At 42.0% G+C, this 25058-nt stretch overlaps 1 protein-coding gene across 4 annotated transcripts in view; it reads right to left on the minus strand.

Moving 5' to 3' along the window:
- Positions 1–1556: 1556 nt before the first annotated feature.
- The window catches only part of LOC139265610 (beta-1,3-galactosyl-O-glycosyl-glycoprotein beta-1,6-N-acetylglucosaminyltransferase-like), a 136686-nt gene continuing 113184 nt past the window's right edge, over positions 1557–25058 (minus strand). For all 4 annotated transcript variants that reach the window (XM_070882747.1, XM_070882757.1, XM_070882765.1 and 1 more), the window contains one exon: positions 1557–9591. In XM_070882747.1, coding sequence (XP_070738848.1) covers positions 8167–9459 — 1293 coding nt within the window. In that variant the 5' untranslated portion in view covers positions 9460–9591 and the 3' untranslated portion in view covers positions 1557–8166. The remainder of the gene's footprint in view (positions 9592–25058) is intronic.

Consider the following 25058-nt stretch of genomic DNA (forward strand, 5'->3'; position numbering starts at 1 on the left):
GACCATGGTCTCTGAATTAATTGTTTCATTCTCCATCCTAATGCAGAATTCCACCATATTATGGTCACTCTTCCCCAAGGGGCCTCGCACAATGAGATTGCTAATTAATCCTCCCTCATTACACAACACCCAGTCTAAGATGGCCTCCCCCCTAGTTGGTTCCTCGACATATTGGTCTAGAAAACCATCCCTTATGCACTCCAGGAAATCCTCCTCCACCGTATTGCTTCCAGTTTGGCTAGCCCAATCTATGTGCATATTAAAGTCACCCATTATAACTGCTGCACCTTTATTGCATGCACCCCTAATTTCCTGTTTGATGCCCTCCCCAACATCACTACTACTGTTTGGAGATCTGTACACAACTCCCACTAACGTTTTTTTGCCCTTTGGTGTTCTGCAGCTCTACCCATATAGATTCCACATCATCCAAGCTAATGTCTTTCCTAACTATTGCATTAATCTCCTCTTTAACCAGCAATGCTACCCCACCTCCTTTTCCTTTTATTCTATCCTTCCTGAATGTTGAATAACCCTGGATGTTGAGTTCCCAACCCTGATCATCCTGGAGCCACGTCTCCATAATCCCAATCACATCATATTTGTTAACATCTATTTGCACAGTTAATTCATCCACCTTATTGCGGATACTCCTTGCATTAAGACACAAAGCCTTCAGGCTTGTTTTTTTTAACAGCCTTTGTCCTTTTAGAATTTTGCTGTACAGTGGCCCTTTTTGTTCTTTGTCTTGGGTTTCTCTGCCCTCCACTTTTCCTCATCTCCTTTCTGTCTTTTGCTTTTGCCTCCTTTTTGTTTCCCTCTGTCTCCCTGCATTGGTTCCCATCCCCCTGCCATATTAGTTTAACTCCTCCCCAACAGCACTAGCAAACACTCCCCCTAGGACATTGGTTCCAATGAGGAGTTCCAATGAGGAGTTCAAGCAATCTGCTTCAGCATTTAATCGGTCAACCAGAAATCTATCCGGAGGCCTTTTAAACTGGATTTCTTTGAGGTGATATCAACTCAAGACAACTGTAGTCGACTTCCAAAAGGCATTTGTAGTTCCACACAAAAGATTACTAATTAAGCTCAAAGCTGTGGGGATTCAGGGCAAAACCTGGATATGGATAATCAGCTGAAACGTAGAAAGAATAGATACAGGTTGGAGGGGTAATGTTAAATAAAACAATTTTTAAAACTCAGAATGGTAAAGTTTGTAGCTCTGTGGATCTTCTGCTGTATTAATATTTTCATGAAGCTTATTCATTAATGGGAATCATTAATGAGAAATGTGTCAGTTCATCTCTCTGCAACGGAGTCTGAAATAACATAAGTTTGTGTACAAGCACACTGGTATGTTCACACATCTTTTCCTAGAATTCCAGATTTAATTTAATGATATCTTAGGCATGTCCAAAGAGACCAGTTGGTCTTATCCTTTTTCATATGTTCACAACAAAACAGTCTTCTGGAGGTGTGTATGCATAAGCTGGTTATATAGATTTTGAGATACAATAGAAATAACAACCCTTGTAACAACATATGCATACATTTTATTTTAGATATATAATAAAGCTTTCCATTGGAGTTATTCAATGCTTATGCAAATTTGAAACAATTTTCTTTTTTTTAAATTGTGCCATTAAACCGTGAAACCAAGCTACAGAATAAGTCAAGCATCAATACACATTTTAACAGGGCATCCATTCTGGTAGCACTCTCATAAATACATGGTTTCAATTCTTTCAGGTAATGCTGCAATACTTTAATATATTGCTTTACACTTTGGTTTCAAGGTTGTATTGTAGGTTTATTTTGTTTAAAAATTAATCAAAAATAGCCTCTCAATTACATTCAGGCCTTTAGATCAGCCAAAGTGCTGGTATAGTATATTGCATTTGTAGCAATCAAAATAATCATTAACCCACAAATTTAACATTCGTAGTTAAGCAAGAAGAACTGTAATTCACAAGGTATTTCCTTCGCCCCATGAACCTTCAGCCCTACCATTTATTTGCTCCTTTAAAGTATTTACACATCTTATGTCCAGCACTTTTGGTTCAACCACCCCAATCTCTCAGTTCATTTTACAGTTTAAGTTCTGTACAGTAAATTATCACTGCAAATTGTCACATTATATACAGTAATCCAATAGTTAATAAAAGTACAAAAATGTATTTTAAATAATTAATTCAATTACATTTTACAATAAAAACAAAACAAATTTGAAGAACAATCACAGCATGATGTGTGACATAAAAATCAGCCGAAGGGAGATTTCACACTATTCATGTACTGAGTGCTGTGATGTAAAATTATTGATAATGATCAGTAGAATTATGATCCATGATGAGAAGCATTGTATGGAGACAGATCATTAATCTCCCAAGACAACATGCCACAATGTGATGTCTGTACAACATTCCTGGAAATCAGCCAATATGATTATCACAACACTTACTTAAGTATAGTTATATATTAAAACATTCTTATTTAGATTGAGATTAGATGACAAAGGCACAGGGGCTGTTTTTCATCCTCTGATTTGGGTGAGAATAGGCGGTAATGCACTGAAAATATTGGCGCAACAATTACCGCCCACTTCCCAGTGACATCTGCCATTTTGATGGAGGTCTTCATGGGAGTGACCCAGGTGCATGTGGAAAACTGGGAGGAGGTGGGGGGGGCTCATTAGTCCCCACAAATTGTGATGCTATGAAGTACAATGCAATTTTGGACTTACACTGGACAGAACGAAAGCTGCACAAGTCCTGCCCAGTGGAACTGTACATACAGAGGCCTAATCTGAGGTCTTTAAAGATTCTGTTGGTGCCTACTTTTTTGTTCCATTTCAGTTCCAGCCTTCTACCACTATTCCAGTAACCAGAAGACCTAAGGTTGCTCATTAATGATTTGCAGCAAGGGGCCTTGGGGGATTGTGGTGGTATTTTCTTGACTTTGGTTGTGGGTTATTGCGCCTTTTCAGGAAAAGTAGTAAAAGGACTTCATACTGGTAGAGGTCACAAGGCCAAGAGCGGCTGTCAAAGTAGGCTGTCAAAATAAATACGTTGAGTTGCTGCAGTGCATCCTTATAGATAGTACATGTGAAAGCCACAATGCGCCATTGCTGGATTGAATTCAGATACAGGGCACTAATCAAGACGACTACTTTGTTTCTTGACTGTGCACTCCCAGGAGATTGGCGAGTACTCCTAATTTGTGCCTTGACATCAGCAAACAGCCCCACTCCTGATCTTTTGACAGAGAGAGGGTTGTCAATGAAGTAGCTGAAGATGATTGGGCCAAGGATACTGCCCTGAGAAATATGTGCAGTGATGTCCTAGGGCTGCAGTGAATTGCTGAAGGATATGATTCTGTAAATATGACAAAGCAGGCTGTTGCTTGATTTGCCTGTAGGCAGCTTTCCCAAAATTAGCATAGTCCCCAGATATAGTGAGGAGGACTTTGCAAGATCAACTGGGATGGAATTATCTGAATCATATCTGCATTGTTGCCAATAGTTCTGCCCAATATTTCCCTTGTTATAGCTGTTGTCTTACAACTGAGTGGCTTACTGGTAGGCCTGACCTGGTAGGATGGCAGATTCGCTAAAGCATATTAATCAACCAGTTGGGTTTTTATGAAAATCATGGCCCTCTGGGTTACTAGTACAGTTTCATAATTACCTCCAGTGGTTCAACACTGCCTCCAGTGCGCTAGCACAGCCTTCAGTCACCTGAGGAACGGAGTGTTTGAAGACCAGGACCTCAAATCTAGCACCAAGCTTATGATCTACAGGGCAGTAGTGATACCTGTCCTGCTATATGGCTCAGAGATGTGGACTATATACAGCAGACATCTCAAAGCACTGGAGAAGTACCACCAGCGCTGCCTCTGCAAGATCCTGCAAATCCCCTGGGAGGATAGACATCAGTGTTCTTGCTCAGGTCAACACCCCCAGCATCGAAGCACTGACCACGCTCGATCAGTTCCATTGGGCGGGCCACATCGTCCACATGCCCGACACGAAACTCCCTAAGCAAGTGCCCTACTCGGAGCTCCGACATGGCAAGCAAGCTCTAGATGGGCAGAGGAAACATTTCAAGGACACCCTCAAAGCCTCCTTGATAAAGTGCAACATCCCCACCGGCACCTGGGAATCCCTGGCCCAAGACCACCCAAAGTGGAGGAAGAGCATCCAGGAGGGCACTGAGCACCTTGAATCTCGTCACCAAGAGCATGCAGAAACCAAGCGCAGGCAGCAGAAGGAACGTGTGGCAAACCAGGTTCCCCACCCACCCTTTCCTTCAACCACTGTCTGCCCCACCTGAGGCAGAGACTGTAATTCCAGCATTAACTGTATAGCCACCTGAGAACTCCCTTTTAGAGTGGAAGCAAGTCTTCCTCGATTCCAAGGGACTGCCTATGATGATGATGACAGGATCATAACCACTAGGCTATGGTATGTTGTGCTAGGTCTTGGAGAAATCAGTGAATACCTTCCGACAGGGAACAGCCATGTAGGGGTTGCTGAAGGTAGCATCCACTGCCAAAGCCACCTCCTTCAAATGGGCATCCTACCCTCAGAGCCAAAAAATCTAGATATTCCTGTGCCTTATTTCAGATAGTAACATCTTACCTGATAAATCTTTACCCCCACCTCACAAAGAGGCAGACTACTTATAGAGGGTACTAACAGTCCCGGAAGTTCACCATGAATATATCATGAAGGTGCACTGAACAAAATTGGTCTGATTCCAAGCTGAGTTACATTGTAAATCCATCACTGAGGAAAATCTAGCCCCAAAAGTGAGTTCATTATTGTTATATTAAATCTAAACTATAATTTTAAATAAAAATAAAACATTGAAAACACAATAATTCTACTTTCCCTGTCTTTATTTTAACCCGTTTTTCTTTTTTCCTATTCCTTTTCCCCACTTTTGCTATTTTAAAATCATACTTTTACCTTTTCTGCTACATGATCCAGCCGACTCTACTGATTGAAAATTTTTTTTGAACTTTAAAACTTTATGCTTATCTTTCTTTTGGCTCTCAAGAAGCCATTTGGTTTTCCAGTAATTGAAAGTCCAAAGTCTAACACATTAAATAGATAGAGTTCAGAACAGGATGGTACTCAGCATTAGAAAACCCCCATTTTGTTTTAAATTGAGAAATCAAGTTGAAGGGCCAACGCCCACAATGCAGGACAGTGTTGAAAAGTGTGAGAGAGAAGACAAGGTAAAACTGGAAGCATGATTAGGTGATACCAGTCTTAGATGGTAAAAGTCTAAGGATTGTAGGAGGAAAGAAAGACTGAGGCAAGTAAGGAATTCAACCTACACCTTTATTGCTGATTTTTTTGTACGGGGGGAGTCACTAAATGCTGAATGACATCAACTCCCGAGTGTATTTAATTTAAAGAATTCACCTGATAACCTCAGAGACCTGGAACCTGCTTGAAGGTAATCCATTTGATTCGGAGGAATGGCACCGTTCATGACCCCAAGAAAACCATGGTCATGTGAAATTACATAAATAATTCCAAGATGAAAAAGTAAACACTTGTAAAATAAACCCGTGATACACAGGGCACACGTGTGCCATACACCATACTGAATTTCTGACTCAATTTTTGAAATGCTTCTTAACAAATAATAGTCACGTGAATGAGACACCGCAGATTGATTTCCCCCCCCCTCTGCTCGATTTCAGCAGAAGCGAAAGCTGCCAAATGCTTTGTGCTTGTCCTAATGAAGCAACATCCATTTTCTCTTCTTCACCAGTGCAAGCCACCATTTGAAATCAAACTGAACTCCTGACATAGAAGCTTTAGCTCTGTTACAGATATCATTTGACAACTTACATCTATAAGAGGAAGGGAAATAGTTATTGTTTTCTTTGCGTCTACTATGTAAAACAAGTTAGTTGCTGTGGGAATTTATTTCCTATTGGGCAACTGTAGCATCGTCTATGACAAGGCTGCATTGTTATACTCTCCCAGCTCTTGATGGGAAATAGTGTGTGGAATTGTGGCAGAGAGAGAGAAGAAATGGAGCTACGATAAAGATAAACAACAGAACACACAATAGTAGGCTAGTTTCCTGGACTGAAAATGTGAAGTATTACTTCAGAATATGAGAGAAAATTGCATTGTTTCTCAGTCTGCAAGAATTTCAACTGTTGAATAATAAAATAAATGCTTCAACTTAAATATGGAGGGGAAGAGATGAGACTTAGAGGGAGTGTAATTCATCCAAACCAATGTCAATGTTAATGTAAACACACACATGTACCAATGACAAAAACTGCATTCCTGACATTTAAATATATTAGAATTAATCATAGGAACGCTCTTTTAAAACTACACCCTGCATTAAAGGGTACATAAAATATGGTTTCAATTGAGATGCTTCTTCCTGCACTGGATATCCAGGTTAACATCTTTACTCAGAGAGTGGTTACAATGTGGAACATGCTACCACAAGGGGTAGTCAAGGAAAGTGGCATAGGTGCATTTAAGGGGAAGCTAGATAAGTACATGAGGGAGAAAGGAAAAAAAGAATAAGCTGATAGGGTGAGATGAAGTTGGGTGGAAGGGGGCTCGTGTGGAGCATGACCACCAGCATAAAGAAGTTGGGCTGTTCCTGTGCTGTAATTTCTATAGAATTCTATGTAAATTGGATGTGGTGTGCATACACAGTACAAAATCATCTTAAAAATTAAACCAAAATAAAAAATAAGTGAACTACTTGCCAGCAAATCATTTTAACCACAGATATTAGTGTGAAAATGTTTGCAAAACTTTCACTATGTATACTCTTTTTCTTAAAGGGGTACATGGAAGAGAATCCAAAGGGCCTAAATGCAAGTAAACTGTAATTATTAAATTTGGATTGAAGCAGATTGGGAAGTCCAGAGCTCATCGCTATTGAGAATACTGGGTGTCATTAGATATTTATTGAATATAATATTGTAATAGCAGAGTATTTTAAAACAAGTGGCTCTCAACTGGTCCCTGCTTTATAAGCAAAAGTATTAGAATATTTAAAAAAATCAATAATGCAATTTTGTATTTAGTATCGATGAACAACATGAATTACTCTGCTTTTTCTCCTTTAAATATTCAGCTTGATCTCAATTTGGCAAGGAAGTGCCTTGAACACAGAGGCAAGCTTTTTAAAATCATGTCTTCTACTACAGAAAGCAGCCCGATCTTGCATGCCATCTACCAGTACCAGCCTGGCAAATTTGGTGGAATTACTCTTTTAATCAAACATAGGAGAGTGCCTGTTTTTCTCTATAATTATCTATTTGCAAACAAAATTGCAGTCGCAGGAATCGTGGGCAATGTTCCATGTGGCGGCGCAGTGATCTGCACATCCCCGCAGGCCGCTCGATGGAGTTATAATGGAAAAAATGCACATGCGCGGTAATTTAAAAGGTGCTGTGCAACCCCCAAAAATTATCGGGAACAGTGATCATGGGTGTAATTTTAACCCCCAAAAACGGGTGGATTGGGCGAGATGTAAAACTTAAAAAAAATCTCAAACCTGACGGAGGCAGGACAGGGGTTGGGCAGCCAATAAGGAGGGGCATTGGTCATTTAAATATTATAATGAGGCTGTGAGCCTCAGAGTTAACCTGCCTTATAGGTTTAACTGTGGCTGGCTGTGCAACTTAAAGGAGGCGGGGACAGCTTTGGGGTAAAGGTAAGTGCCTTTACAGCACTGCATGTGGGCCAGGATGAGCAGGAGTGCTCCCCTCCGGCCCACAAAGCTAATGTTTTCCCTGCCATCACCCTCCCCCCCCCCCAGGATCAGGGATCAGATTCCCACCAAGATAGGGGATCCGCTCCCTCCTCCCCAAGATCCCACTAACCCAGCAGCATGTTCCTTACTTGCATCCTGCAGACTGTTCCCCACCCAGAAATGGAGCCAAGCTCATCAATAAGACTGGCTTCTGGCTTCTTGGCGGGGAACCCATTGCAAAAAATAGATGCACGTCGGGTAACTAACACTCTGCAACCTGTCCATCAATATTGGAGGCCATATGTTTCAAAGCAACATGTCCCCATGATGTGTTTGCAGATCATCAAGTATAAAGAAAAACAAGCATCCTCCCATTTTTTTCTTGTGAAATTTCACCCATAGATCTTTAGGATGATTATGCCTCCGTATAGCTAAAAAATTTGAAAATAGCTTTACGTCTTAGATGCTCCTCTAAGCATTGAAGTGCAATGCCATCAACCGCCATGTCGAATTTATTGGCAAATAGATGATGCTGTTGCAGCATCCATTTCAGATCCCCTGCTCCATATACACACACTGAACGGACATGTACACCAGTGCAGGGTGGATAAGGTGCTCCTTTGGAAACATCGCCTTCCATGTAGCTCCATTTTACCAGCCTCGCTAAAGAGTTCATGTCAGAGACATCAAACTTGTTATTAACAGGGACTGATCCAGGAATATCAGGCATTCTTTGGAGTGTTGCCCACATGTGTTCATCTGGACTGAAAGTGTCCTTTTCCCATTCAATAAAAGTCTGTATTTTAGGGCTTCTAAATAAATATTCCACAAAACTTCTACTAACAATAAAGTAGGCACTTCCTGAAAACATTGGTGTTTCAATTGGAGGAGCTTCTTTATCAGTTTCAGTATCCTTTATTTTCCCATCCACCACCTTATAATGATGTTTCCATCTCTTTTCTTTATGGGGTGAGGTTTTCTCTGTTTCTAGGCTGTTTACTCCTTTTAAGGCCTTGAGTTTTTCCACCATTTCCAAATTGGTTTTTAAGGGGAAATCCATGCCACATAGATTGATCAAGTATTTCCATGTTGAATTCCTTTGAAGGAGGTCCTTCATGCAGTTTATATCAGCCTGAACCCTGCTCCAGGATGCATAGGTTACACTCTCAAGCTGGCTGGCAATAAAGACATTGTCAAAGCATGAGGCAATGCTCTTAACTGCATCCAAGAAGGTCTCAGGTGACTTTTTGTCAACATGAATACAGTAAAAATTCTGAGGTGCATATACAGACCGTAAAAGTTTTTCAAACATGTCAATTCTGTGATGGATTACTACTGAATATGCTATTGGAAATTCTTCTTCCTCTTTGCTAAGTGGAAATGTGATATATCTTTGTAACTTGGTAAAGTTGGCACAGTTTTTTGTCAAGTCTATGTAATCTTTCTCACTCAGCACAGGATGATTTTTATACACATTAGAGTGTGTCTGAAGTTTAGCCAGTTTTATTGACTCTTCATCGCCACTGATAATGGCAGTGCAGTTTACATAATATCTGGGGTCCTCTTCAACAAGTTCCAAATTTCGGTATTGGTTTACAGGACCCTTGTCACGATTTACAAGAAATATTAATGTCACTAAACAGCAGATTCCTGTCAGAATCCATCGAAACAGCCGATACTTGAAATACCGCAATCTTCTGTACAACATTTCTGGTTCTTTCTTAATATATCCAACTTTATCTTATGCTCATCGTCCGTTTCCTTTCCACTTAGCCAATCAAGCCTTCACTCTTGAGTGCAGTCTTGGTTCTCATGTGTCTTTGAAAAAAGATTGAGATAACTGTAACAAAATGCAAACAAAAAAAATCACATTACAGCTTCAAGTATTTATTGAACATGCAAAGATTTACAAAACTTTCAATCATATGAAAACATACACTACAATTCCTATTATCAAAATTAAAATATAATACGCTTTAAGATAATAATTGAAAAGGACATAGGTTGACAAAGACCAGGTTAATAGATTGAAGAAAAGCTGATTGAGGGGTTGAGAATAGAACTTGAGAAAATAAAATGGGCAACAATATTGGCAAACCACGATGTAGAACAGCAATGGGAAACATTTAAAACGGTGTTAAACAGAGTGCAGGAAAAATATATTCTGCTAAAAGGAAAGAACAAACAAAACACTAATGAGACTCCATGGATGAATAAAGCCATAAGGGAACAATTGAGGGTAAGGAAAAAGGCATACATTAAGTACATAGACAGCAGGGCAGCGCATGATAAGGGAGAATATGAAGAGATTAGGAGAGAAGTCAAAAAAAACTATTGGGAAGGCAAAGAGGAACTATGAAATTAAACTGTCAAGGAACATAAAACAAAATAGTAAAATATTTTACAGGCACATCAATAAAAAAAGGTTGGGATGAGAATAGGGCCATTAAGGGATAGCCAGGAAAATACCACATGTAACGATAGAGAGATGACAGAAATATTAAATAATTATTTCACTTCAGTATTTATCAGGGAGTTAGAACAGGTGGATGTGACATTGGATGATGAGGTTAGTAATGAGATAAGCGCATTTAAAATTTTAAAAGGCGATATATTAAATAAACTAATCAAATTCAAAGATGATAAAATACCTAGTCGGATGGATTGCATCCACACATTTTAAAAGAATCTAGGAAAGAGATAGCAGAGGCATTACTACACATATTTAATAATTCGTTTAGAAAAAGGTGTAGTGCCAGAGGACTGGTGGATAGCTAACATAATACCTATACTTAAGAAAGGGGATAGAACATGTCCAGGGAATTATAGATCAGTCAGCTTAACATCGGTGGTAAGAAAAATAATGGAAATCTACTAAAGGAGAAAATAGAAGATCATCTAGAAAGCAAGAATAGTCAGCATGGATTTCAAAAGGAAAAGTTTTGCTTAACCAACCTTATTGAATTTTTTGAAGAAGTGACAGAGAGAACAGACAAAGGTAATGCAGTAGATGTAATTTATCTAGGTTTTCAAAAGGCCTTCAATAAGGTACCCCATAATAGACTGATGAACAAGGTCAGAGAATGCGGAGTCAGCGGGTAAGTAGCAGAATGGATTGCTAGCTGGCTTCAAGACAGAAAGCAGAGAGTAGAAATAAAGTGTAGCTATTCGCAGTAGCAGAAGGTGGGTAGCAGTGTTCCACAAGGATCGGTGCTGGGACCACTGCTGTTCACAATTTACATTAACGATTTGACTTTGGAATCAAAAAGCACAATTTCTAAATTAACAGATAACACCAATGCTGAAGAGGACTGCAATAAAATTACAGGAAGACATTAATAAACTTGCAGAATGGGCATATAATTGGCAAATGAAGTTCAACACAGATAAAAGTGAGGTATTACATTTTGGTAGGAAGAATAGGGAGGTCACTTTTTACTTGGAGGGTGAGAATCTAGGTGGGGTAGAGAAACAAAGGGATCTCACAGTACAATTACACAAATCACTAAAAATTGCAACACAGGTTAGCAAGGCCATAAAAAAGCAAACCTAGCAGTATATAATTGAAAAGTAGGGATGTTATGCTAAACCTGTATTGAACCTTGGTTAGACTACACAGAGTACTGCGTGCAGTTCTGGTCGCCATATTATAAAAAGGATATAGAGACACTGGATGATGCAGAGAGGATTTAGAAGCATGATACCAGAAATGAGAAGGTATACATATCAGGAAAGGATGAACAGCTGGGTCTCTTTTCTCTTGGAAAAAAAAAGGCTGAGGGGCGACCTAATCGAGGTCTTAAAAATTATGAAAGGTTTTGATAGAGTGGTAGAGAGAATGTTTTCACTTGTGGAGAAGAGCATAACTAGAGGCCATCAGTATAAGATAGTCACCAAGAAATCAAACAGGGAATTCAGAATTCAGAAGAAACTTCTTTACCCAAAGATGGTGAGAATGTGGAACTTGTTACCAAAGGGAGTGGTTGAAGCAAATAGTATAGATGCATTTAAGGGGAGGCTAGACGAGCATATGAGGGAGAAGGGAATAGAGGTTATGCTGATAGATTTAGATGAGGAAAGATGGGAGGATGCTCGAGTGGAGCTTAAACGCCAGGATGGACAGGTTGGGTCGAGTGGCCTGTTTCATAGAAACATAGAAAATAGGTGCAGGAGTAGACCATTCGGCCCTTCGAGCCTGCACCACCATTCAATAAGACCATGGCTGATCATTCCCTCAGAAGCACTTTCCTGCTTTCTCTCCATACCCCTTGATTCCTTTAGCCGTAAGGGCCATATCTAACTCCCTCTTGAATATATCCAATGAACTGGCATCAACAACTCTCTGCGGTAGGGAATTCTACAGGTTAACAACTCTCTGAGTGAAGAAGTTTCTCCTCATCTCATTCCTAAATGGCTTACCCCTTATCCTTAGACTGTGTCCCCTGATTCTGCACTTCCCCAACATCGGGAACATTCTTCCCGCATCTAACCTGTCCAGTCCTGTCAGAACCTTGTATGTTTCTCTGAGATCCCCTCTCATCCTTCTAAACTCCAGTGTATAAAGGCCCAGTCGATCCAGTCTCTCCTCATAGATCAGTCCAGCCAACACGGGAATCAGTTTGGTGAACCTTCGCTGCACTCCCTCAATAGCAAGAATGTCCTTTCTCAGATTAGGAGACCAAAACTGAACACAATATTCCAGGTGAGGCCTCACCAAGGCCCTGTACATCTGCAGTAAGACCTCCCTGCTCCTATACTCAAATCCCCTAGCTATGAAGGCCAACATACCATTTGCCTTCTTCACCGCCTGCTGTACCTGCATGCCAACTTTCATGAACCATAACACCCAGGTCTCGTTGCACCTCCCCTTTTCCTAATCTGTCACCATTCAGATAATATTCTGCTTTCGTGTTTTTGCCCCCAAAGTGGATAACCTCACATTTATCCACATTATACTGCATCTGCCATGCATTTCCCAAATCACCTAACCTGTCCAAGTCACCCTGCAGCCTCTTAGCATCCTCCTCACAGCTCACACCACCACCCAGTTTAGTGTCATCTGTAAACTTGGAGATATTACACTCAATTCCTTTATCTAAATCATTAATGTATATTGTAAAAAGCTGGGGTCCCAGTACTGAGCCCTGCGCCACCCCACTAGTCACTGCCTCCCATTCTGAAAAGGACCCATTTATCCCGACTCTCTGCTTCCTGTCTGCCAACCATTTCTCAATTCACACCAGTACATTACCCCCAATACCATGTACTTTGAATTTGCACACCAATCTCTCGTGTGGGACCTTGTCAAAAGCCTTTTGAAAGTCCAAATACACCACATCCACTGGTTCTCCCTTGTTCACTCTCCTAGTTACATCTTCAAAAAATTCCAGAAGATTTGTCAAGCATGATTTCCCTTTCATAAATCCATGCTGACTTGGACCGATCCTGTCACTGCTTTCCAAATGCGCTGCTATTTCATCCTTAATAATTGTTTCCAACATTTTCCCCACTACTGATGTCAGGCTAACTGGTCTATAATTACCCATTTTCTCTCTCTCTCCTTTTTTAAAAAGTGGTGTTACATTAGCTACCCTCCAGTCCATAGGAACTGATCCAGAGTCGATAGACTGTTGGAAAATGATCACCAATGCATCCATTATTTCTATGGTCACTTCCTTAAGTAATCTGGGATGCAGACTATCAGGCCCCGGGGATTTATCGGCCTTCAATCCCATCAATTTCCCAAAAACAATTTCCTGCCTAATAAGGATATCGTTCAGTTCCTCCTTTTCACTAGACCCACTGTCCCTTAGTAGTTCCGGAAGGTTATTTGTGTCTTCCTTCGTGAAGACAGAACCAAAGTATTTGTTCAAATGGTCTGCCATTTCTTTGTTCTCCATTATAAATTCACCTAAATCTGACTGCAAGGGACCTATGTTTGTCTTCACTAATCTTTTTCTCTTCACATATGTATAGAAGCTTTTGCAGTCAATTTTTATATTCCCAGCAAGCTTCCTCTCATACTCTATTTTCCCCCCCTCCTAATTAAACCCTTTGTCATCCTCTGCTGAATTCTAAATTTCTCCCATTCCTCAGGTTTGCTGTTTTTTCTGGCCAATTTATATGCCTCTTCCTTAGATTTAACACTATCGTTAATTTCCCTTGTTAGCCATGGTTGAGCCATCTTCCCAGTTTTATTTTTACTCCAGACAGGGATGTACAATTGTTGAAGTTCATCCATGTGATCTTTAAATGTTTGCCATTGCCTATCCACCGTCAAGCCTTTAAGTATCATTTGCCAGTCTATTCTAGCCAATTCACGTCTCGTACCATCTAAGTTACCTTTCCTTAAGTTCAGGACCCTAGTCTCTGAATTAACTGCGTCACTCTCCATTTTAATAAAGAATTCTACCATATTATGGTCAATCTTCCCCAAGGGGCCGCGCACAACAAGATTTCTAATTAGTCCTTTCTCATTACACATCACCCAGTCTAGGATGGCCAGCCCTCTAGTTGGTTCCTCGACATATTGGTCTAGAAATCCATCCCTAATACACTCCAGGAAATCCTCCTCCACTGTATTGCTACCAGTTTGGTTAGCCCAATCTATGTGCAGATTAAAGTCGCCCATGATAACTGCTGTACCTTTATTGCACGCATTCCTAATTTCTTGTTTGATGCTGTCCCCAACCTCACTACTACTGTTTGGTGGTCTGTACACAACTCCCACTAGCGTTTTCTGTCCTTTGGTATTCCGCAGCTCCACCCATACAGATTCAACATCATCCAAGCTAATGTCCTTCCTTATTATTGCGTTAATTTCCTCTTTAACCAGCAATGCTACCCCACCTCCTTTTCCTTTCTGTCTATCCTTCCTGAATGTTGAATACCCCTGGATGTTGAGTTCCCAGCCTTGGTCACACTGGAGCCATGTCTCCATGATGCCAATTATATCATATTCATTTATTGCTGCCTGTGCAGTTAATTTATTCACCTTATTACAAATGCTCCTCGCATTGAGACACAGAGCCTTCAGGCTTGTGTTTTTAACACTCTTTGTCCTTTTAGAATTATGTTGTAATGTGGCCCTTTTAGATTTTTGCCCTTGATTTTTCTGCCCTACACTCGCTTTTCTCCTTCCTACCTTTTGCTACTGCCCCCTTTTTACTTCCCTCTGCCTCCCTGCATAGATTCCCATCCCCCTGCCTTTTTAGTTTAAACCCTCCCCAACAGCACTAGCAAACACTCCCCCTAGGACATTGGTTCCGGTCCTGCCCAAGTGCAGACTGTCCATTTTCTATTGGTCCCACTTCCTCCAGAACCGGTTCCAATGTCCCAGGAATTTGAATCCCTCCCTTCTGCATCACTCCTCAAGCCATGTATTCATCTGAGCTTTCCTGCGATTCTTACTCTGACTAGCACGTGGCACTGGTAGCAATTCTGAGATTACTACCTTTGAGGTCCTACTTTTTAATTTAGCTCCTAGCTCCCTAAATTCATCTTGTAGGACCTCATCCAGTTTTTTACCGACATCGTTGGTACCGAAATGCACCACGACAACTGGCTGTTCACCCTCCCGCTCCAAAATGTCCTGCAACCGCTCCGAGACATCCTTGACCCTTGCACCAGGGACATACCAAGCAACATACCATCCTGGAGTCTCGATTGTGGCCACAGAAACGTCTATCTATTCCCCTTACAATAGAATCCCCTATTTCTATAGCTCTTCCACTCTTTTTCCTGCCCTCCTGTGCAGCAGAGCCACCCACGGTGCCATGGACTTCGTTGCTGCTGCCCTGCCCTGATGAGTCATACCCCCCCAACAATACCCAAAGCAGTGTGTCTGTTTTGGAGGGGGATGACCGCAGGGGATCTCTGCACTACCTTCCTTCCACTGCTCTTCCTGTTGGTTATCCATTCCCTATCTGTCTGTGTAACCCGTACCTGCGGTCTGAGCAACTCACTAAACGTGCTATTCACGATATCCTCAGCATCGCGGATGCTCCAGAGCGAATCCACCCGCAGCTCCAGTGCCGCAATGCACTCCATGTACGATACACTCCCCGCACATGTAGTCATCAGGGCTATGTAGTCTGTGCTGTATATCCTATGTAATCCTATGTAAAATGCTTTGAGAGGATTAAATATAATGAGTAAGGTTAACAGTGTAACAACCTGATCATTCTTGTAGCTAAGAGATCATTTTAACTTCTTGCTGTAATAAAGATGAATAAATGCACTTCTGTAAGCTGCACGGTCAGAGGTGCCATCTTTCGGATGAGACGTAAAAGACCCCATGGCATTATTTTGAAGAACAGCAGGGGCATTATCCCCGGGGTCTTGGCAAATATTTATCCCTCAATCAACAGAACAAAAAAAAAAGATTACCTGGTCATTATCACATTGCTGTTTGTGGAAGCTTGCTTGTGCGCAAATTGGCTGCCGCGTTTCCCACATTACAACAGTGACTACACTCCAAAAGTACTTCAGTGGCTGTAAAGCACTTTGATACATCTGGTGGTCATGAAAGGTGCTATATAATCCAAGTCTTTCTTATTTCTTTCGATCACGGAAACAGTCTCTTTGTATCTAGCCTGTCCTATCCCTTCATAATTTAAAAAAGCTCTATCAAATCACCCCTTTATCTCCTCTCTTATAACATAATCAGACCTAACTGTTCAAGTATTTCTTCATATTTGTATTTCCTCACACCAGATCCTAGTGAATCTGTGCAGTAACCTCTCTATTACCTCAGCATATTTCTTAGTATTGAGCACAAAACTGCACACAGTACTCTAACTGTGGTCTTACTAAGGTTTTATATAGATTGACCATCACATCTCAAATTTTATATTCTATACCCTTTGCATTAAAACTCAAAATTCCAATTTTTTATTTGAATGGTTTTATCCACTTGTGTTGGTACCTTTAAATAACAGTAACAACTTGTATTTATATAGTGCCTTTAACTTGCATTTATATAGTGCCTTTAACATAGTAAAGCATCCCAAGGCGTTACACAATAACATTATCAAAATTTGACATCGAGCCACAGAAGGAGCTATCAGGACAGATGACGAAAAGCTTATTCAAAGAGGTAGGTTTTAAAGAGCATCTTAAAGGAGGAACGAGGGGTAAAGATGCAGAGAGGTTTAGGGTGGGAATTCCAAAGCTTAGGGCCAAGGCAGCTGAAAGCACAGCTGCTGAAAGCACGGCTGTGAATGGTGGGGTGATTAAAATTGAGGATGCTCAAGATGCCATAATTGGAGATCTTGAAGGCTTGTAAGGCTGGAGGAGGTTACAGAGCTAGGGAGGGGTGAGGCTATGGAGGGATTTGAAAACAAGGATGAGAATTTTTAAATTGAGGTGTTGCCGGACAGGGAGTCAGTGTCGGTTAGCAAGCATAGGGGTGATGGGCAAATGGGAATTGGTGAGAGTTAAGATAAGGGCAGCAGAATTTTGGATGAGCACAAGTTTATGTAGGGTGGAAGATGTGAGGCCAGCCAGGAGAGCATTGAAATAGTCAGGTCTAGAGGTAACAAAGGCACGGATGAGGTTTTCCGTAGAAGATGAGCTAAGGCAGGGTTGGAGATGGAAGTAGACTGCCTTGGTGACGGAGCAGATCCGTGATTAGAAGATCATCTTGGGATCAAACACACCACCAGGGTTGCAAATGACCTGGCTCAGCTTCCAGACAGTTGCCAGGAGAGGGATGGAAATAGTGGCTAGGGATCGGAGTTCATTATGGGGACCAAAGACAATGGGCTGAATTTTCTGGGGTGGTAGTGGGCGAGATGGGTGGGAAAGTTGTTATTTTTGACAGTGGGTTGGGAACCCACTGTCATTTCGCTCCCACACGCCTTTCCCACAGGCGCATCTGCCATTGTGGAGCCGATACAACTTGCAGCAGCGAGGGACCCAATTGAAATCATCATGAGGTACTTTACAGGTACTTAAGAGTATTTTCCGCCCTACTTCTTAAATTTCTCTGTATGGCCATAGGCTTTACGCAGCTTGGGAACCATGCATGTCAACCTGAGGCGTGAGTCCCGTGGCCATTGCTCCAGCTGATTACTTGACAGCATGGAAAACAAACCAAAATAAAAACATGTTGATTACATCATCTAACAGATTGATGGAGATTCTGTTCTACTTGAAAAGTTACTGGTAAATATTAATTCAGAAATTCCTGAAGAGTTGCAAATGCTACCCTGGATGGTGAGGGAAATACATTTTTCACTGGTCATTCTCAGCTGTTGCCTTCGATCTCAACAGTAATTGCAGCGAATTGATCTGCACTATTAAAAAAATAACGTATACCATTTAACTACATTTTTGTGTTGTTTCTGAACAGGTTTTTCTCATAGTATACTGTGATTGCCCAGTTACACGTGAAATCATGTCATCAACTGTAACAATTTGGGTACGGTACATTAGGGGTACGGTAGCATAGTGGTTATGTTACTGGATCCAGAGTAATCCAGAAGTCTGGGCTAATTACCCTGAGATGTGGTTTCAAATCCCACCGCGGCAGCTGGGGAATTTAAATTCAGTTAATTAATTAAATCTGGAATAAAAAGCTAGTATCAGTAATGACTGACCATGAAACTGCTGGGTTGTCGTAAAAACCCATCTGGTTCACTAATGTCCTTTAGGGAAGGAAATCTGCCATCCTTACCCGGTCTGGCCTATATGTGACTCCAGACGCACAATATGGTTGAATCTTAACTGCCTTCTGAAATGGCCTAGCAAGCCACTCGGTTGTATAAGATGGCTCACCATCACCTTCTCAAGGACAATTAGGGATGGGCAATAAATGCTGATCTTGCCAGCGACACCCATATCCAGGAACAAATTTTTTTTTTTTTAAATCCTCATTACTCATTCCACTGGTTCAATTTGCTTTCAACCTGAATATTAATGACATTTTTAAGCAATTTAATTTTTCAGTCTGACTTTAGGGTGAATTTCTGCAGAAGTTCTCTTACTTGTCCATTGTTAACTGCAACAGAAGAGCTGCAGAAATCCTCAGGGATTCCACAGCTCGTCCGCTGAACTTGCATAAGATTCCAATCCACCAATTTACAATAACATTTAAAATCTGCTTAATTTTAAGTATTACAGGCACAACGTCCGAAATCCGGAAACCTTGAGACCATGGCCATTCTGGTTTTTCCGAATTTCGGAACAAAAATCCGACAGCCCGAATCCGGAAACCCCTGGGCTGAGTTGAGTATTTCTGGATTTTGGAGACGAAATCCGATGTCCTGAATCCGGAAACCCCTGAGCTGAGTATGAGGCTGTAAGAAGGTTGGAGTGGGGAGGGTTGGGAAGGAGAAAGATTGATTTTGGTTTAATAATGGATACTTCCGGTTGATACTATGGGTTGGAAATTCATCAACCTTGCGCCTGTTTTTTCAGCGATATTTTGCCGTTTTTGGCAAAAAACAGTGGTCCATTAGTTTCGCTGAAGTCTTGCGCCGGCGGTTTTTAAATACCACTGAAAAGCGGACCGCCAGCATGCAAGACTGGAAATAGTGCTTTCGCCTTCATTTTGACTTTTGGCGCACCCGTATTCTGGGCAAAAAAAAATGCCCGAGAAAAACCTGTGTTGCAGCCCCAATAACAGTGGTAGGTATGAAGACCTGTAAAAAATGTAAGTTAAAGTCTTTATTTTTTTTAAAATTCTTTTTCAGCAATTCAATAGTTAAGTGTCGTGTGAATGTTTTGTGATTTTTTATTTTCTGTTTTCTGTAATTGTTTTATGTTTTCCCCCCTCCCAAGGCCTCTCTCACAGCGGTAATTGGCCTCAGACTAAAGTTGTCGAGGACCGAGGTTTCTGCCACAAATTCTCGTGTAACGCCGATTTTTACCGCTAGGTGCATTTTCTATCGAAACTTAGCCCTTTAAAAGAATAGCGGAGTGATTAGCGGTATCTTTGGCAAAAAATGCCGATAAAATACCGCTATCACCAAAAAATTAATTTCCAACCCTTTGAGTGCAATAAGTGCTTGTATGCAAACTTCACTGATGGGCACTTCTACCCTCAGATTATCTAATCAAGTTGCTCTTTTTTTGTGTCGTTGACACACCTCTAGATTAAGTTTAAAAATAGGTGGACTACCATCTCATTTCTAGTGACAGTATCGCGTGTTTCTGGCCAATAACCAGCTCCTTAACATCTCTGGAAGCATGCCTCAGGAAAGATCAGCACTTTTGGACGTCTTGAGATCGTGAAAGCCACAATATAAATACAAGTCGTTCTTTCTTTTCAGGAGGATGGGAAAAGATTTGGGGTGGTGGGGGGAAATGGGGATAGTAATTGTACAGTATTGTGTAAGAGTTCTGGTCGAGTTAAAGTGAGTTTAATTTGATCAAGAGGAATTGGGCTATATCAGTGTGGACTGATCATACAGAGAGGCCCCGTTAAAAAAAATGTCCAGATTTTGGAACATATTTTTGGTTTTATAAAGATTCATCATAACTTCCTTGCTTTTATATCTATGCCTCTACTTATGAAGCCCAGTATCCTGTATGCTTTTTTTATCCGCTTTCTCAACCTGCCCTGCCACCTTCAACAATGTGTGCACATATACCCCCCAGCTCTCTCTGCTCATGCACCCCCATTAAGGTTGTACCCTTTAGTTTATATTGCCTCTACATGTTCTTCCTACCAAAATGTATCACTTCGCATTTTGCTACGTTAAATTTCATCTGCCACGTGTCCGCCCATTTCACCAGCCCGTCTATGTCTTCTTGAAGCTGATCACTATCCTTCTCATTGTGCACTATACGTTCAAGTTTTGTGTCATTTGCAAAATTTGAAATTGTGCCTGATACACCCAAGAGTACTGCCCTCCCTCAGCTGATGAATCAGTCATCCTTTCTGTTGAATACCACTTCGAAGAAGCACAGTGTAGCAAGGACACAGAATGTATTCTGGGTGGGGGACTTCAATGTCCATCACCAAGAGTGGCTCGGTAGCATCACTATTGACCGAGCTCGCCAAGTCCTAAAGGACGTAGCTGCCAGACTGAGCCTGTGGCAGATGGTGAGAGAACCAATACGAGGGAAAAACCTACTTGGCCTCATCCTCACCAATCTACCTGTCACAGATGCATCTGTCCATGACAGCACTGGTAGCAGTGACCACCATACAGTCCTTGTGGACACAAAGTTCTATCTTCACACCAAGGACACCCTCCATCGTGTTGTGTGGCACTACCACCGTGCTAAATGGGATTGATTCAGAACAGATCTAGCAGCTCAAAGCTAGGCATCCATGAGGCGCTATGGGCTAGCAGCAGCAGCACAATCTGTAACCTCATGGCCTGGCATATCCCGCACTCTACCATTACCATCAAGTCAGGGGACCAAGCATGGTTCAACAAGAAGTTTAGAAGAGCATGCCAGGAGCAGCACCAGGCGTACCTAAAAATGAGGTGCCAACCTGGGGAAGCTGCAACATAGGACTACATATATGCTAAAAAGCAGAAGCAGCATGCTATAGACAGGGCTAAGTGATCCCACAATCAACAGATCAAATCAAAGCTCTGCTTTCCTACCACATCCAGTTGTGAATGGCGGTGGATCATTAAACAACTAACGGGAGGCGGCTGCTCCAGGAATATCCCCATCCTCAATTATGGCGGAGTCCAGCACGTCATTGCAAAAGACAAGGCTGAAACGTTTGCAAAAATTTTCAGCCAGAAGTGCCGAGTGGATGATCAATATCGGCCTCATCCTGAGGTCCCCAACATCACAGAAGCCAGTCTTCAGCCAAGTTGATTCATTCCACATGATGTCAAGAAACGGTTGAGTGCATTGGATACAGCAAAGGCTATGGACCCCGTCAACATCCAGCTGTTATGCTGAAGACTTGTGCTCCAGAACTAGCTGCGCCTCTAGCCAAACTGTTCCAGTACAGCGACAACACTGGCATCTCTACGACAATGTGGAAAACAGCCCAGGTATATTCTGTCCACAAAAAGCAGGACAAATCCAATCCGAACAATTACCATCCTATCCGTCTACTCTCAATCATCAGCAACGTGATGGAAGATGTCATCGACAGTGCTATCAAGCTGCACTTACTCACCAATAAACTGCTCACCGAAGCTCAGTTTGGGTTCCGCCAGGACCACTCGGCTCTAGACCTCATTGCAGCCTTGGTCCAAACATCGACAAAAGAGCTGAATTCCAGAGTGGCTGCTCTTGACATCAAGGCAGCATTTGACCGAGTGTGGCATCAAGAAGCCCTAGTAAAACTGAAGTGAATGGGTATCAGGGGGGAAACTTTCCACTGGCTGGAGTCATACCTAGCACAAAGGAAGATGGTTGTAGTAGCTGGAGGTCAAACATCATAGCTCCAAGACATGGCTGCAGGAGTTCTTCAGGGCAATGTCCTAGGCCCAACCATCTTCAGCTGCTTCATCAATGACCTAGCCTCCATCATAAGGTCAGAAGTGATGTTCGCTGATGACTATACAGTGTTCAGTGCCATGTGCAACTCCTCAGATAATTATGCCGTCCATACCCGCATGCATCAAGACCTGGATGACATTCAGGCTTGGGCTGATAAATGGCAGTAACATTCACGCCACACAAGTGCCAGGCAATGACTATGTCCAGGACGAGAGTGTCTAGCTACCTCCCCATGACATTCAACGGCATTAACATCGTCGAATTCCCCACCATCAACATCCTGGGGGTCACCATTGACTAAAAACTTAACTGGACCAGCTACATAAATACTGTGGCAACAAGAGCAGGTCAGAGGTTGGGTATTCTGTGGCCAGTCAATACCGATTGCCCAAAGCCTTTCTACTATCTACAAGGCACAAGTCCGGAGAGTGATGGAATACTCTCCACTTGCCTGGATGAGTGCAGCTCCAACAACATTCAAGAAGCTCGACACCATCCTGGACCAAACAGCCTACTTGATAGGCACCCCAACCACCATTTTATAAACATTCACTCCCTTCACCACTGGCTGCAGTGTGTACCATCTACAAGATGCACTACAGCAACTCGCCAAGGCTTCTTCGGCAGAACCTCACAAACCTGCGACCTCTACCATCTAGAAAGATAAGGGCAGCATATGCATGGAATCACCATCACCTGCAAGTTACACACCATTCTGACTTGGAAGTAGATCGCCATTCTTTCAATCGTTGCTGGGTCAAAATTCTGGAACTCCCTCTAACAGCACTGTGGGAGTACCTTCACCACACAGACTGCAGCAGTTCAGGAAAGCAGCGCACCACCATCTTCTCAAGGGCAATAAGTGCTGACCTTATCAATGACACCCACATCCCATGAATGAATACAAAAAAAGTCCAAACCATTAATATATATCAAGAAATGCAGCGATCATAGAACCAACCCCTGGGGAGCACGACTGTATATCTTCCTCCAGTCCGAAAAACAACTGTTCACCATTTCTCTGTGTCCTGTCACTTAGCTAATTTCGTATCCATGTTGCCACCATCCCTTTTATACCATGGGCTTCAACTTTGCTGACAAGCCTATGATGTGACACTCTTTTCAACATCTTTTGGAAGTCCAAGTACACTACGTCAACCGCATTCCCCTCATCAACCTTCGCTGTTACCTCATCAAAAAATTCGATCAAGTTGACATTTAACAAATCCGTGCTGGCTTTCCTTAATGACTGTCCAAGTGACTGTTAACTTTATCCCTGATTATCGTTTCTAAAAGCTAGACTTGCCAGTAGTTGCTGGGTTTATCCTTACACCCTTTTTTGAACAAGGGTGTAATATGTGAAATTTTCCAGTCCTCTGGCACCCAGTATCCAAGGAGGATTGGAGGATTATGGTGTGTACCTCCGCGATTTCCTCCATAATCCCCCTCAGCATCCTCGGATGCATCCTATCTAATCCTGGTGACTTATCAACTTTAAGTACAACCAGCCTTTCTAGTACCTCATCTTTATCAATTTTTATCTCATCCAGTATCTCCACTACCTCCTCTTTCACTTTGACATTGGCCTCATCTTCTTCCTTGAAGACAGATGCAGATGCAAAGTATTCATTTAGTTCCTCAGCCATGCCCTCTGCCTCCATGCATAGGTCTCCTTTTTGGTCCCTAATTGGCCCCACCCTTCCTCTTACTCCCCGTTTATTATTTATATGCCAATACAGGTGCAGCGCCAAAAATCTGGAGTTCCGGAATCCACAATGTTCTGGAATCCAGACTCTGGGATGATTGGAATCCTTACCCACCGCCGCTGCCAACCTCAGGCCTCACCTCGCTGCCGCTGCCCTTACCTCGGGGCCTCCTCACCGGCCTGCCCGAACACCTCCTCGGCAGGGCTGGTCGGCCCGAACACCTCCTCAACAGCTCAGGTATTTCCGGATTTGTGACGTCAGCAAGACATTCCGAAGTCTGGAAATACCTGTAATCCGGAACGGCCTCAGTCCTGAGGGTTCTGGATTCTTGACGCTGTATCTGTAGAAGACTTTTGAATTCCCTTTTATGTTAGCTGACATCTATTCTCATGCTCTCTCTTTGCCCTTTTTATTTTCTTTTCCACTTTCCCTCTTCATTTTCTATATTCAGCCTGATTCTCACTTATATTCTCAACCTAACATCTGTCATACGTGATCTTTTTCTGCTTCATCATACTCGTTATCTCTTTCGTCATCCAGGGAGCTCTGGCTTTAGTTGCCCTACTTTTCCCCCTTGTGGTAACGTACCTCGACTGTACCCAAACTATCTCCTCTTTAAAGGCGGCCATTGTTAGATTACAGTTTTGTCTGCCAGTCTTCGATTCCAATTTACCTCCAATTAAGTATTTTTATGCTAGATTGCTCCCTATCCTTTCCATAATTGATTTAAACCTTATGATACTATTATCACCATTACCTAAATGTTCCCCTATTGACACTTGCTCCACTTGACACACCTCATTCCCCAGAACCAGATCCAGCTCCTTGTTGGGCTGGAAACTTTCTGATCAAGTTCTCTTGAACACACTTCAGAAATTCTTCCCCCTCCCTGTGCTTTAAACTATTACTATCCCAGTCTATATTAGGATAATTGAAGTCTTCTATTATTACTACTCTATCATTCTTGCACCTCTCTAATTTCCCTGCAAATTTGCTCCTCTATATCTTTCCCATTAGTTGGTGGCCTATAGAATAAACAATCATTTAATGGCACCTCTATTATTTCTTAAATCCAACCAAATAGATTCTGTCCTTGAGCCCTCCAGGACATCATCCCTCTCCAGCACTAACATTCTCCTTAACCAATACTGCCACCCCGCTTCTTTTCTTTCCTTCC

Source organism: Pristiophorus japonicus, chromosome 1 (genome assembly GCF_044704955.1).
Source record: "Pristiophorus japonicus isolate sPriJap1 chromosome 1, sPriJap1.hap1, whole genome shotgun sequence".
In the NCBI taxonomy this organism is placed as follows: domain Eukaryota; kingdom Metazoa; phylum Chordata; class Chondrichthyes; family Pristiophoridae; genus Pristiophorus; species Pristiophorus japonicus.